Source organism: Podarcis tiliguerta (assembly GCF_965153285.1).
Source record: "Podarcis tiliguerta genome assembly, chromosome: 11".
In the NCBI taxonomy this organism is placed as follows: domain Eukaryota; kingdom Metazoa; phylum Chordata; class Lepidosauria; order Squamata; family Lacertidae; genus Podarcis; species Podarcis tiliguerta.
In genome coordinates, this window is record NC_139544.1 from 3,819,226 (window position 1) to 3,831,773 (window position 12,548).

The 12,548-nt window shown below is 40.7% G+C and overlaps 1 protein-coding gene across 3 annotated transcripts in view; it reads left to right on the plus strand.

The window, feature by feature from the left end:
- VPS13A (vacuolar protein sorting 13 homolog A) overlaps positions 1-12,548 on the plus strand; it is a 146,903-nt gene that overhangs the window by 113,338 nt on the left and 21,017 nt on the right. For all 3 annotated transcript variants that reach the window (XM_083403280.1, XM_083403281.1, XM_083403282.1), the window contains exons 56-63: positions 1,569-1,715; positions 4,151-4,232; positions 5,071-5,140; positions 8,112-8,220; positions 8,902-9,015; positions 10,988-11,133; positions 11,227-11,308; positions 11,680-11,793. In XM_083403280.1, coding sequence (XP_083259406.1) covers positions 1,569-1,715; positions 4,151-4,232; positions 5,071-5,140; positions 8,112-8,220; positions 8,902-9,015; positions 10,988-11,133; positions 11,227-11,308; positions 11,680-11,793 — 864 coding nt within the window. The remainder of the gene's footprint in view (positions 1-1,568; positions 1,716-4,150; positions 4,233-5,070; positions 5,141-8,111; positions 8,221-8,901; positions 9,016-10,987; positions 11,134-11,226; positions 11,309-11,679; positions 11,794-12,548) is intronic.

A 12,548-nucleotide genomic window follows, 5' to 3' on the forward strand; every position in this document is an offset into this window, starting at 1 on the left:
TCCGGGATAAATTCCACCAAGAGTAACTGCATAGAGTTATGACTTTCATCTGCCTCCTGCTGTCTGGATGGGGGAAAGGCATGAGCACCCTGACCCCTGGTTCTCAGCAGTTTTGGTTCTCCTTCATGATCTCTATATTGTCCCACAGTATTCTACCAATGCATCTTGTCAGCATAAGGATTTCTGCTTGTACAATGGGACTTTCCCCCCTTTCCTCCCCCCATTCCCCAAATCTCCAGATTTAGGGGGGGGGGCACATGGCGAGGGATAGGGGGGAGAACATCCTGTTGTACAAAGAGAAATCCTTCGGCTGATAAAACGTTTGCCTTAGCTCTATGCTGGGTTCCACCCATGGATTCTGCACCTGGGCAGAGCAAAAGAACTTTTTAGTAATAGGTAAAAGTATATTCTTGACCACCACAAGAGTAAATGCCACTTTCCTCTGAGAAAGTATGAGGTAGGTCCTTTGTTCCTGTTTCTTTTCTTTTTAATTTGTTTCTTCTATTTGTTTCTTCTATTTGTGTTTTGGTCCATTTGCACTGTCGGTGCCTTTGCTGCACTTAAGTGGGCACATGTGTTGCAACAGGCACATTTTTAGAAAGATTCTGCTTATAGTAACCTACTGCCCCACCACCCCACTGCCTTGGTGATGGAGGTATAATGAATATGTGCCCCCATTTCCAGCATTTTATCAAGCATATGTGCCATAACCACTTGTGTTTGCCTGGAACTTCAGTTCAATGTGACATGCCACCATCATAGACTGGGATGGGGAAGCTTTTTTAGTCCATGACCTTCATTCTCTTGAGGGCTGCATGTTAGTGGTGGGTGGTGCCAGAGGCAAATGTGGGCCCAGCAACTAATGTAAATTGTACTTTTATATAGTAGGCTAGTTTATTCACACACCCCTCCCTAGCTTCCATCTTCCTTTAAAGAAAGAGTTGGAGGTGCCTAACAAACAAAAAAATATGTCTAAGGAAGCAATAATAATTTGATTGCATACACCATGCAAAAGGGGATGAGCAGCCAAAGGCCATGTATGTGATCAAATTATTCTTGCTTCTGTTAAATACCTCCAGCTCTACTCTTTCTTTAATGGAAGAGATTGAATCTATTCTCCCAAAGGAGATAGTGGAACTGTTGCTGATTCTACAAGGGCTTCTATTCAAAGCATTCTTCTGTCACCGTCCATTCTCTCCAGACAGCTCCTCTGAGTACTTCTTCCTCTTCTGTTTTTCATGTATGTGCATGAGATGTACTAAAATGATGGGGTGACAGAGAGATAGAAAGAGTTGTACACTTCTCTCAGGTTACAGACTGCACATATTTTTTGTTTTGACCACATCTAACATCTGCTAAGCACCCCAGTTGTCTTCTCTTATGTGTCAGAAGCCCTTGAAAGAAAAATGATTCTCTACTGCTGCTTAAGTACTTGCTTAAATGTGTCTCTTAAATAACATTGACACTTAAGTGGTTATATTTGGCTAGATTTTGACTCATGTTGTATTTGAAAGATTTATAAGAAATGGCATTAAGATCTGGACATCTTTTTCCTTTCAATATGACAGGTCTGCTTGACACCTACTGGTAATAACATGAAAATGCTTCAACCAAATGAAATCCCTGTAAGAAGAAGCTTCTTGCCAGCTTTAAAAGTACAATATAGTACATCTGAACATCAGTCATCTTTCAGAGTCCAGATTTATAGAATACAAGTATGTTTCAAGGTTACCAATAAAGAATATTCAAAACCCTTTAATGTAACATCATAATTGAGACAAGAAAGATAATAAAGTAGCTTTCAGGGTTTTTACCTGAGAATGATGGATGACATTCCTCATAGGGATGCCTCCTGATGGAAAGAATAGGCAGGGTCCACTGAAGTCTTTTGCCTCCTCTCCCAAGGGGGGGAATCATCCCTCTCACCAGACTGGCCCTGCCTGCAGATGGTGATGGTTGGAGCCTTTTGTTCTCTCTTGAATATTTGGCTTTTCTTGGTCCTGCACATTTCTTATTGCATATTTTGTGAGTTGTGTTTTTAACTGTTACTACTGTTTTGCTTATATTTTATTTCAGTATATTACTCCTTTGCCCTGTGTGTGTGTTTGTGTGTATGCTTCATTTCTTTTTTATTCCGCCCCCCCCCCCGGGTTTTCCCCCTTGTTGTCTGAGGGAGAATTGTGTCTTCACAAGGGGCGTTTTGAATTCATCACGGTTCCCTGGGAGCCCTTACTTTGATTTCTGAAGAGCATGAAGCTTAGCAGGTCCCTCATTTACATTTACAATACTGAGCAGAGCCCCCATTTTGTTTAAACACTTGTTGCTCATAAAACAACCTACCTAAGTGGGAGCACCATTTTCTCTTTGATCACCATTAATTAAGCACTTTTGCACACCAAAACACCGCATCATTGCTTGGTTCCTGCCCCGCCCTGCATCATTGATCAGTGTGCTTTGAATTTCAGCTTTCTTTAATCCTTTCAACATCCTCTGCCTTTTGAATTTCTGGGGGGCTGATCAGTGCATGAACAGTTTGTGCATGGCCAGCTTCTTCCTTCCTTTTTGGCTATGCTCCTGCATAACCGTTATGGCTTTGCCTGTTGTTTCTGCGCCTCTGACCGTGAAGATTGTACAGGAGGCTACTAGTCAGACTCCAATGTCACCTTCTCTTGGAGTGCCTGATATTATTAGGCAGGAGCCTCTGATTCACACTCTCATTCTGCAGGTGGGGTGAGTCATGCTGCTTTCTGTGTGAGTCATATTGGTTTCCTCTCATGGGGGCACTTCTGTTTTTTAGTATATGTGCTGCCGAAGCAAGCACACATGGGGACACTTCTGCATTCACAAAGAGGTTAAGGACTCCTTCCCTTGTCGTAAACACAGAAGTCAGAAGCACATAAGGCCCATAGAAAGCCCATAAGGAAAAGAGTAAGCACCATCCTGGAGGTATATGAGGAATGTCGTCTGTCATTCCCAGTAAACAGAAATTCACAGTAAGACAAAATTCTGTTTTTACAGATAATGGATTACATGCAACTGAATTCTGTTCAGGACCTGAAATTAATGTGCTAAGTTGGGCTGCAATCCAAAGTTACTCTGGGCTGTGGGGATGAGGTGGGATTCAGCAGAGGCATCCCTCTGCTCACTTCTGCTTCTGCCATCATTCCAGCGGTACAGATAGCCCCATTCATGTCCTGAACATGCATGCAGAAAGTATCTGGAGGTATCTCTACTTGCAGGGTCCAGCACATAACCTCAAAATGAGGTGTCCTGAGGGCAGAGCTGAGCCAGCCCAGTACTGGCTGCATCCTGATCTGCTCTCATAGCCATGGCTAGCCAGTCTGTCTGCCCCACTTTCCAACATGATGAGCTGCCAGACTATGGATGCAGGGATAGTCCTTGAGCCTTGGTCATGACCATTAATTTCAGTGGGACTTCTCTGATTGTGATCAAACCCATGCAATGATGCCTTCTTGACCACTTCATTCTGAAGAACTGACACTGTTACAGGTGCCACATAATATCCATTCTGCATTTGTAAGAAAATTGTAAGAAATCAATATTTTAATGTGGCAGCATCTACATTTTTGAACTCCGTGACATTTGCCAGGTGCCTTCCCTGTACTCTTTTTGGCACCTGCTAAAAACATTTTTATTTAGACAAGCCTACCCAGATATTTAGAATGCTGTTGTGTTTTTAGTTGATTTATTTTTTTGAATGTTTAAATTATTTTTACTAATAACCTTGCTGTTTTATTTTTTCCTGTAAACCACTTTGAGGTTTTCTACAACCAAGCTGTATATAAATTTTATAAAATAAATTCAGAAATAACACAATCAGTATAAACTGGGCTTCTTGAAAGCATCTTTAAAATAGAAAACATTTTTTAATTTTTAATTTTCAAATGACAAAATTTGAAAATAGATGTTTTTGCAAAGTGTATTAAGTGCCAAGTATTTTATTCAATTCACCTTACAAATATTAGAATTCGGAATAATATAGGTTAAATGATATACAGACCTTCAAAATTTAGAATGCAGCCTTCATGTAATGGAGAAGCTAATAGGAAGTATAATTGTAAATTAGGACAAAAATAAGCATTTGCAAATGAACATCTAACATGCATCATATTGTCATTACCCTTATCAGATACAAAACCAGATTCCTGGAGCCATATTTCCCTTTGTGTTCTATCCTATTAAACCTCCCAAGTCCATCTCCTTGGATTCAGGTTTGTTAATACAGTTTAATGCATTGTTATTATTTTTCTGCATCTGTAATAATTAAGAAGAAGGAAACATTGAGATCTTCATGGGGGGAAGTCATTCATAGCAAGATTAGAAAATAAACTACATTTTGTTGATGGGTTTGCATAGTCCTAAATTTGCTAGAAGTTGAAATGTCTCAGCATTTCATGAAAGCATATTATGCAAACATTTGTCTTTTTTAACAACAATAGGTTCTTGTCAAAGAACAAGACCAGTCAGACATTGCTATATATAGTCTCTTTATTGATTCCAGTCCTAATCTGGAAGTAATCTGTGGTCTTGCGAGACACAGCTTCTGCCATTTGTATTTTCCATGGTCCTTGTTCTGGGGCAATGAAGGATTCACCACCTTTCCCTGAAATCTGTTAGCTGTAGATAACACTTGCAGACAACATATGATTGTCAAGCAAGAATGTTCTCCTAGGATGGATTGGGAACAGCAAGGGACTCAGTGCCCTTAGGAAACCTAGAACTTACTTTGAGACCTATACAACTGATGCAGTTGGAATTTGAAAATAACTTCTATGTAACTTCATTAAACTGTTCACAGTCAGTGTATATCTGCTGAACTTAAAATGAAAATATTTGTGGATGTGCACTCCTCATTTTAGAAAGTAGTGTCATTTCTTCCCATATATGCCTCTATTACCTTAGACCATTGGTTTGTCCAACCCTTCCATTATATCCTTTGCAAATGAACTCAGTTCTATATATTATAGTTTACATGTCAAAATAAATTGAATTCTGCATAAGTATGAGTCATTTTTACGCACTCCTGTTTCCTGTTTGGAATTTTCATAGAACCCAAACCCTTTACTGATGTCAGTATTGTCATGAGAACTGCAGGGCATTCTCAAATATCACGTATAAAGTAAGTATATATTCCTTTTTCATTCTTAAATCTAGACTGCCTTTCTACTTAATCCATATGGTTTCAGTTGGAACTTAGTATTAATTTATTTCTGGTGTCATGCAGGCACTGGATTGGGAAATATCTCTTGTCACATGACAAGGCAGGATCAAAGAATTCTGGAAACTTAGCTCATCCTATCTCCAATTTTCTCTCCTGCCTTGTTGAGAGCAGTCAGCCTTTTTGTTTGCTCTTCATTACTTTGGCCTTTTCTCTTACCTTTGGATAATGTCTTCATGCTACTTGACTTTAATCCTGTCATTCACACCAGTTAGGCTTATCTGAGCCTAACACCTGAGCTCCTTCAGGGCCTCTCTCCATTCCTTCCAGAGTAGCTGTTGGCTTCACTCCACACACACCCTCACTTTTTTTTTCTTTTGCAGCCAATTTTTCCACAAAAAACTTAATGCATTTAAAAAACAAAGCAAAAACATTTCTTCCTTTTCTTTGTCTTTTGCTCCCTTTCCTTGCTGCTGCTATTGAGTAGGAGCAATCAAACAGGAAAAAAGCCTGAGTAGTTTTACTGCTTGCCTGCAGTTTCCCACCAAACTTGCTGTGGTCCGTGGCCTCCCAGCCCTCCCCTTCCAGTACAGATGCGTGTATAGCTTTGGGTCTCCTGAAGGGCTATTTTATTGATTATTATTATTAAATGGCATCAGAGCAGGAGCTGGTAACAGTAACGGTACCTGAACCCTCTCGTGGATACAAGGAAAGCAATAAAGAAGTCTAAGCACATAGACTCTGCTGAAGAGGCATTGCACAGGCAGAAAAGGGCACACTGCACTGGGGGACCCGGTAAGAGCTACCTCTGTTCCCCCTCTCCCTCTGTGAAAGGCTGCAATGTCTTCTGAAGTACCTGGGGCACAATCCCGGCTAAATGTGTGGGGATTACCTCCACCATCAGAGGAATTGTTTAGTGCCTTTCATTCTTCCTCTTCTGAGGAGGATGAATTTGTGGGCTTTTCAGAAACAGTTGTCCCCTAGGAAATCCTAGTGCTCAGCCTCAGCAACTGGGCAATGCAAGGGGCTTCTTATAGTCTTCTCGAGTTTTTAAGTTCTTATTGACTCTAGTCTAATGATTTAGTCCATTTATCATCTCCAATACAGTGCGAGGTCCCCCAATCCACAAGCGCCTCCCCCCCCCGACACATGTAAGCAGCCCTCCAGCCATAGGGCACCGCAGGAACTTGTACTTCCAACTTTCTATCCATATCCTTCCCATCCTCCGGAAAAGACACAACACTCTTTAGATGTTAGAAGGGCACTGAAGGTGCTTTTAGCCAGGACAAAAGACATTACATGTATCCATCCTCTGTTTATATCCTTTCACCTGCATACATTGGGGAAGAGGGTTATTTCTGCTACTCTATCTTGGTGGATTAGGGCTTGTGTTTGCTTAGTTTATGGCACTCTACAGTTGCCCTGTTCTAGCTAATCTGATAGTGCACTCCACTAGATTGGCAGCAACTTCTGCTACTTTCTGCTACCTTTACCAGGCCCTACAAAATAGACCGGTTGGTCTCTGTTGGAAGTAGAGTCCTCTAATGGTTGTTTTTGCTCTAATTGGGAAAGCTGTGGTATGTCCCAACCCAGTGCTTGCATGACACCATAAATAAATACAGTGGTACCTTGGTTCTCAAACTTAATCCATTCCGGAAGTCCGTTCCAAAACCAAAGTGTTCCAAAACCAAGGCGTGCTTTCTCACAGATTAATCCATTCCAGACTTTTAAAAACAACCCCTAAAACAGCAGTTTAACATGAATTTTACTTTCTAATGATACCATTGATCAATAAAATGAAAGCAATAATCAATGTACTGCACTATAAAATAAAACAGTATTGTGCATGATACCTGCACTGATGATAGTCATTGTTTGGATGGGGGGCTTTTATACATTTCCACAGTCACACAGTCAGTCAATCAATAGCTGAACTGTGTTCTAGGTAAAGGTAAAGGGACCCCTGACCATTAGGTCCAGTCGTGACTCTCGCTCATCTCACTTTATTGGCCGAGGGAGCCAGCATACAGCTTCCGGGTCATGTGGCCAGCATGACTAAGCTGCTTCAGGTCACAAAAATTAACTGAAAAAGCCTCAAAAACAAAAAAAATGCAAAATAAATAGCAAAAACAAAAGCACCAAATAATAAGCTCCAAATATCACCTCAGAACCCTGCAATCGGAAATGAAAGACTTGAATTACAATGGGGGGACGCAAATTAGCATCGCAACAGTAAAAACAGAAGCTCAGGGCTGAAAACGGAGTCGGTTTGGCTTTTGAAGGAAAGTTTGCAAACCAGAACACTGACTTCTGGGTTTGCAGCATTCGAGTTCCAAGTTGTTCGGGAATTAAGCTGTTCGAAAACGGAGGTGCCACTGTAGTACAATTGGTACTTATCTGAAGTGTAGATTTGTGAGGGTGTCTTGCAAGCCTCTCCCTAATATAGATTACAAAGGGGTCAAAGTAATGTGTGCATTACAGTTGTTAGTTTTAAGGTTCATTAGTTGTGGGAAGTGGGTGCTTCTTTGCTGTATGCTTTCCAACTTTTCCTTCATACGAGACTCTGGTTACTGTCGAGCTTGGTGAGGGTGTAAACTGGAGATAGGACAGTCCACTTCCCAGAATTCTTGGCTCCTGCCTTGTCACATGACAAGGGATGTTATCCAACCAAGTGCCTGCATAACACCCTCACAAATCTACGCTTCAGGTAAGTACCAATCAAACTTTTTGAAATCACTTGGCCTACAGTCTTGTGTACTCCATATTGGGAATAAGCCCCAGCGAACCGTGTGGGACTAATATCTGCCCACATGTGCATAAGATTGTACTTTAATGTTGTCTTTCATTAATATTTTTTTTATATATTTTTATGAACTGGTGGATTTTAAAGACAAAGACATTATTAACAAAACAAAAACAAACTATTTTGCAGGTATTTTAAGGTCCTAATTCAAGAGATGGATCTCCGATTAGATCTTGGGTTTCTTTATGCATTGGCTGAATTCTTTACATTTGCAGACGAGGTGCCCAAAGATCAAGAGGTACAGATTATTGTTCAATGGAGTTAAAAAGCAACAAACCATAATGTGTGTTGGCTCAATTTTTTCATACACTGTATTGAATATTTTGTACCAAATGGTGCTTAATGAGAAATATGGAACATGCGCTACATTGGACATATAAACAAGGTCAAACACTGTTTGTCATCAAATAAGAAATAGAACATGAAATATTTCTACACATAGACATCAACCCAGAAGGTTCTTTAAACTCAACAGAATAGCTATACCATTTGTCATGAAACTGGTAGTGTATAATTTGGCTTTAAGAAATGCTGGTTTTAAGTTAATGAAGGAGCATCTCCACCCCCATCATTCTGCCCGGACACTGAGGTCCAGCACCGAGGGCCTTCTGGCGGTTCCCTCACTGTGAGAAGCAAAGGTACAGGGAACCAGGCAGAGGGCCTTCTCTGTAGTGGCACCCACCCTGTGGAACGCCCTCCCATCAGGTGTCAAAGAAATAAACAACTACCTGACTTTTAGAAGACATCTGAAGGCAGCCCTGTTTAGGGAAGTTTTTAATGACTGATGTTTTAATGTATTTTTAATCTCTTGTTGGAAGCCGCCCAGAGTGGCCGGGGAAACCCAGCCAGATGGGCGGGGCATAAGTATTATTATTATTATTATTATTATTATTATTAATTATTATTATTATCTTCACAGATAGAACTCTTCAAAAAGGATGTAGAATCTGTACACGAGGAATTGAAGAATATATCATCAACAGATACATCACAAATCAGCCTATATGAATATTTTCATATTTCTCCAATCAAGGTATGTGTATGTCTAAGTAACTAGATTCAGTTGCCAAATAAGCCAATTGCCAACCTCCCCTTCTTCAGCAAGGTTCTTGAGCAGGTGGTCATGGACCAGATCCAGGTGCTCTTGGAGGAAACTGATTTTTCTAGATCCATTTCAGTCAGGGTTTAAGCCCAGTTTTGGCACAGAAACTGCTTTGGTTGCACTGCATAATGAATTTTGTCTGGAGAGAAACAAGGGAAATGTGTCCTTGTTAATTCTCCTCGACTTCTCAGTAGCTTTCAATATCATCAACCATTGTATCCTTCTGGAGGGGCTGTCCAAGTTAGTGGTAGGTGGCACTACTTTGTGGTGGTTCCAGTCCTACCCACTACTCCAGTGGGTGATGCTTAGGGAGTGCTATTTGGTCCTGTAAAACCTTCAATGTCGCATTCCTCAGAGTTCAGTGTCTGCTGTTTACCATCTACATGAAACCACTGAGTGGGGTTATATGGAGTCTCGGAGTATGTCAGCAATATGCTGATGGCACACAGTTCTACTTCTCCTTTACATCTGCAGGTGAGGCAGTGGATGTGCTGGAGCATTGTCTTGCCTCAGTGATGGACTGGATGAGAGCCAACAAACTAAAGCTCAATCCAGATAAGACTGAGTCACTGTTAGGGGGTGGTTCTGTCCTGCCAGATGAATGGGAGGTGTCTGCTCTTGATGGGGTTACACTCCCTCTGAAGGAGTGGGTACGCAGCCTGGGGGTACTCCTGGATCCTTGCTGTCATTTGAGAATCAGATGGGCTTGGTAACGCAGAGTGCCTTCCATCAGCTTCAGCTGGTGGCTCAGCTGTGCCTCTTATCTGGCCAGGAGTAGCCTAACTTCTGGCTATGGTTTGGGAACCTCTAGGTTAGATTAGGGCTTAATTGGTGCGGAATTCAGTAGCCAGCTGGCTCACCAAGACAAGTCGGTTTGAGTATATTACATAGATTCCAGCCTGGCTGCCAGTTAGTTTCCAGGCCTAATTCAGAGTGCTAGTTTTGACCTATAAAGCCTTAAATGGCTCAGGACCACAATACCTCAAGGTCCTCTATTTCCCATATGAACCAGATGCTGATCTGAGGCTCTTCTTTGTGTGCCCCCTCCATGAGAAGTGCGGAGGGTGGCAACAGAAGAACAGGCCTTTACTGTGGTGGCTTCCCATCTGTGGAATGCTCTCCCCAGGGAGGCTCGCCTGGTGCCTTCATTACATGTCTTTTAGTGCCAGGTGAAAACATTTCTCTATCACCAGGCCTTGGGCTGATTAACATTCCATGGCCTTTTAAATATGTTTGTGGAGGGGGAGTTATTAGTCTAGAATGTAGCTCAGTTGGTTAGAGCTTGGTGCTGATAATGGCAAGGTTGCAGGTTTGATCCCCGTATGGGACAGCTGCATATTCCTGCATTGCAGGGGGTTGGACTAGATGACCCGTGGGTCCCTTCCAACTCTACAGTTCTATGATTCTAGTTTGTTTTTATTTTATTATGTATTTTGTATTCTCATTTTATATTTTAATGTTGCGAATCGCCCTGTGGTTTTCAGCTGAAGGGTTGTATACAAATTTAATAAATAAATAATAATAGTTTTAGTTTTGCTGCAGCTGATCTTGCAAGGCCAGGGCCTCAAAAGTGCACGGCAGCTCTCTTATGGAAGCACTCCACAACACAAGAGCCCCAGGACTTCTAGTGAGATAGATGCCCAGCACTATATATCCTTACCCCGAGGTCTCATTTGAGGATTTGAAACCTCATAGCCATAGTCCTAGTCATACACTTTGTACCATACTAGTTGATGGTTTATATTTTTGTGCAACAGCAGTGGTAAACATTCTTATCAAGCTGACTTATATGTAAGATATAATAATGCAATATCATAGCAAAAATATTTTTAAGATCTAAGGTAGCATCCCACATACTACTGGTGTTTCCCATATTTCATCCCCTCCCCTGCTCTCATTTCAGTTACACTTAAGTTTTTCACTTAGCACTCCTGGAGACGATAGCAACAAGGAAGAGGCACGCAAGGAGCTAATTCCAGTTCAGTCCTTAAACCTCTTGTTAAAGAGTATTGGGGCCACACTCACAGATGTGCAGGATGTTGTTCTTAAGTAAGTAGAATATTCACTTAGTTGATTTTAATTAAAACATTACATACAGAATATATTTTATTTTGCCATTTTAATGTAATTTACTTGTTCTAGATTGGCATTCTTTGAGCTCAACTACCACTTTTGTACTACAGAGCAACTGCAGTGGGCTGTAGTTATGCATTATTCAAAGCAGGTTAGTATATCATGAACCTAACATGAATTGACCATTTTGCTTGGCACCTTCATTACATAACTTTAGGTGTCAGCCAGGAAAAAAAATAAATCACTTTAACCAGGCATTTGGTTGGTTCTGTGGGTTTTTAAATGTGTTTGTGGGAGGGGTTTGTTTTCATTTTATTACATATTTTGTATTCTTATTTTGTATTTTTCTGTTGTGAACCACCCTGGGAGCATAGGCTAAAGGGTGGTATACAAATTTAATTAATAATAATAAATAGCTGCGTAGACAGACTCACAAAAATGAGTTATTTGTAGATTCATATGTAGATTGAAATTATATGCCTTAAATATATATTTTCTATAACATGTTTATTTGCATTTTAGGCTATTAAGCAAATGTATGTTCTTATTCTTGGACTGGATGTTTTGGGCAATCCATTTGGATTCATAAGAGACTTGTCTGAAGGAGTTGAAGCATTCTTCTATGAACCTTACCAGGTGTGTTCTCCACCTAGTTTTTCCTCAAGGCAATCTAAGACAGGCTGTACTAGTATGTAAATATTTACAGTGGAAGGCAACAGCCACTTCACATAAAATTCTGCCAAAAGTGTAGAAAGATACTGAGTTTTCAAAAGCCTAATCACTGTGGAAGGAACAAATTTGTGGTAGATGTCCTTTGGAATATTGCAAGACTGTCATGAGAGCGCCTGGACTAAAATTTGTCATTCAAAAGCTTTATTCCTCTAGTTTATCACCACAACAATGATTAACATTGGGCTTCAGCAAAGCAAAGAATTTAATTGGACAGTGCCTATATGACATTGAATGACAAAATAATTTGGCCAACAAAAGAAATTTTGTCAATGGTATGATTATTTCTCACCTAGTCTCCTTGACACATTGACACCCTACTTGCAAAATTTAACAGTTCCAAAATACAGACATGCTTTCACTTATGCAAGATTGAACATTCTGTACTTGAGGGTTGATTTCAAAAAATTCCGCTAGAAAACAGTTTGTGTCCATGTGGAGATGGCAGTATTGAATTGCCTGCTTCTTGGGAGAAAAGTGATGACAAACCTAGACAGCATCTTAAAAAGCAGAAACATCACCTTGCTGACAAAGCTCCGTATAGTTAAAGCTATGGTTTTCCTAGTAGTGATGCATGGAAGTGAGAGTCGGACCACAAAGAAGGCTGATCGCCGAAGAATTGATGCTTTTGAATCATGGTCTGGAGGAGACTCTTGAGAGTC